Source organism: Atta cephalotes (assembly GCF_000143395.1).
Source record: "Atta cephalotes unplaced genomic scaffold scaffold00009, whole genome shotgun sequence".
Taxonomy (NCBI): domain Eukaryota; kingdom Metazoa; phylum Arthropoda; class Insecta; order Hymenoptera; family Formicidae; genus Atta; species Atta cephalotes.
This window is the reverse complement of record NW_012130073.1, coordinates 6,884,763-6,887,459: the sequence shown is the minus strand read 5'-3', so window position 1 is coordinate 6,887,459 and position 2,697 is coordinate 6,884,763. Positions and strand designations below refer to the sequence as shown.

General features: G+C 37.4%; 1 protein-coding gene across 1 annotated transcript in view; it reads right to left on the bottom strand.

Annotated features, from left to right (window-relative positions):
* LOC105627666 overlaps positions 1 to 2,697 on the bottom strand; it is a 19,536-nt gene that overhangs the window by 12,336 nt on the left and 4,503 nt on the right. The window contains exon 4 of the mRNA XM_012208944.1: positions 1,305 to 1,371. Coding sequence (XP_012064334.1) covers positions 1,305 to 1,371 — 67 coding nt within the window. The remainder of the gene's footprint in view (positions 1 to 1,304; positions 1,372 to 2,697) is intronic.

Genomic DNA, 2,697 nt, shown 5'->3' with positions numbered 1-2,697 from the left:
CACANACTTTTTCCTACACCTAATATGTTAACAATTCTTAAGATTTAAAATATTAATCATGAATGTACTGAGTAAAATTACGTTTAACAGACTTTAATTTGACCAGAATTTGGATCTACTTTTAAAAACCTGGGAATGACAAGAGTGTGCATGCCATTATGTAAAGGAAGAGAAAGGGAGAGAAAGTGTAAGAGAAGTAGATAGCAAAGAGGGTTTGGAAAATGAAGATGGCGGGTATTAACAATAACGAGATTAGTTCCCGTGTGCGAAGGATTTCGCGACGTGCTGAAGCAGCTTTATGCATAGGAAGTAAAACAACTACATTAATGATAAATCGACAATAAAGAGCATATTCATGAAATATGTGAAATAACATCAGACGCACGTTGTAATTATCTATCTTTAATAATTCTCAATGTATAAAATATATAAATTCATATGTTATTAGTTTTATAAGTACTTTATACTTTTTCTTTGTTTCATTATTTAATTTTAAATGTTTGAGAATTTCTCCGATATTTTTAATAAAATATAAATAAATGTCACAAATTACGTGAAACAAGCTTTTAGTAAAATTACATTTAACATTTATTTCTTCTTAGCATATATTCTCAATAATAAAAGTAATATAGTTAAGAATAGCTAATATGATTAATGTCAATAAGTTTTATCGTTTAAAAATAATAATGAATAAAATATTAATCGTACTTATCTTCTGTGTACTTAAATAATTCTTAAATATAATTGAATAATTTTTCAATTTACATTTTAATAATTTTTTTAAACAATAGAAGCCACAATACAAGCTAGGTTTTCAAAGAGTGCTTGTTATATTTCAACTTGCATTATTATTTATATTCTATATTTATATTCTACCATCTTATATTTAACATTCAATGTTAAACAAATCCTAAATCAACAGTTATTTCCTTTTTCTTTCCAGTGCATGCTTTTTGTGAGGCATAGGAATCATTCTGGTTCGTCTCCATTTTATCGTAAAAAGCTGAGGCTATGGAGAGCGAGATTTCGTGAAAGACTACGAGGGGAGCCATCAGGAAACGAATGCTCAAAATGAGTCTCGCGAGAGTGAGCAGCTACATACACGAGGTGTCAGGCATTTGGGAGTCGATTCTCATACCAGTTGTGGCACGTGCACGTTTTGTTCAATGTGCACGCACACGTTTACATTTCCGCACTCACGTACGCGCCTATACATACACGGGCAGAGAGTAAGAGAGGGCGGGTTATAGGTCGTGGAGAGACGAGGCGACAACTAGCGGGAGGTTAGCCCTTGATGTACTTACCCCCAGGGAGCTGACCCCGTCCGTCTCGTCCTAGCTGCATTAAACCCTGCCGGATATCCCTCAGTATCTGAAACAGCACAATGTCGACGTCGTGAGTAAACGTTTATCCGGCATTGTGATTAAAACTGCAATTAGCCGCGTTCGCTCTAGTGTTTGCATGCTGCGGAATTGCTTTCGTTGATCCAACGTAATCCCGTAAGCATCGATGGCGAACGCTTGAAAGACTGAAGATAACAATCGCCGATTAAAAATCGTACTAAAACAAATTTAATATTACGAAAAATTTGTTATTTATTTAATGAGAAATAAAAGAAAAAGGTATTTTCGAGTTGTCATCAAAGATACGTTGCTATATATTTTGGAAAATTATATATGAAAACATATAATTAAGTGCAGATGATGTCCGATATAATCAATGCAGAAGAGAACTCATTATCTGAGATCTCTCATTACATAGGAGTATTTGCAAGTTGATTTTTATGTCTTCTTCTTAGATCAAGTTCGCAAAGTTGTGATTAGTGTGTAATGATTTAATTCTTAAAATTCCCGATGTAACTTTAAAATCTACAAAATGTTATTTAAATATATCAAAATCTTTTATTAAACTTTGCAGCATGTTCAGATATTGCTTCTACGCAAATTGCTTTTCTACGTAAGTAGTTAATTGAAGTAATGGCGCGCCTAAGGACTGAATTTCATGCCGGGAGATGCCCTGCCACCGGTAGCGTAATCACGTGTAATCTAAATGGTATTACCGAGAACTTACATGCGCAGGTTCTTTCACGGCGGATAATCGCCGTTATCCGGCCAGTGTTGGACCACCATCGATGTTTTTCAGATCTTCGCAACCATACGGCGAGGTAAAGAGATGGAAGAAAGGATAAAGAGAACTGTACATGTATCGCGGTTTTTCTACGGTCGATGACCGCGAGTCCTCGGTAATCGATGGAACAAAACGAAAAGCGATTATCGATCAGGATGCTGCAGACGTAATGTCCTGATGAGGGACAGCCCGGTCGAAGGTTGTTTCCTGGGCGAGAAAAAAGACCGGAATAGCAGTCAGGGCGGAAGAAGATGAGGAAGAGGAGGAGATTGTTGAGGTGGTCGCCTGCGGCTGGTCGGTCCCTACCGAACCGAAGTTGAGGCTAAAGCGAGAGATAAGAAGCGGGAGCAACGAGAAGAGAGAACAGGAAGGACAGTCAGGAAGGAGGGTTAGGAAAAAAAGAAGAGATTCTCCAGGGAGCAATAAACCCGCGGAGGTGACACTAAAACTTTTACACGGATAGCGACCTTTATTTCCATATTGCTCAAAAGGAACATGGCTGCTTTATTTCTTCCAATGGATCCTTCTTCGGTATCTCCGCCCTTTTCTCATTCTCACCCCCCCNCCCCC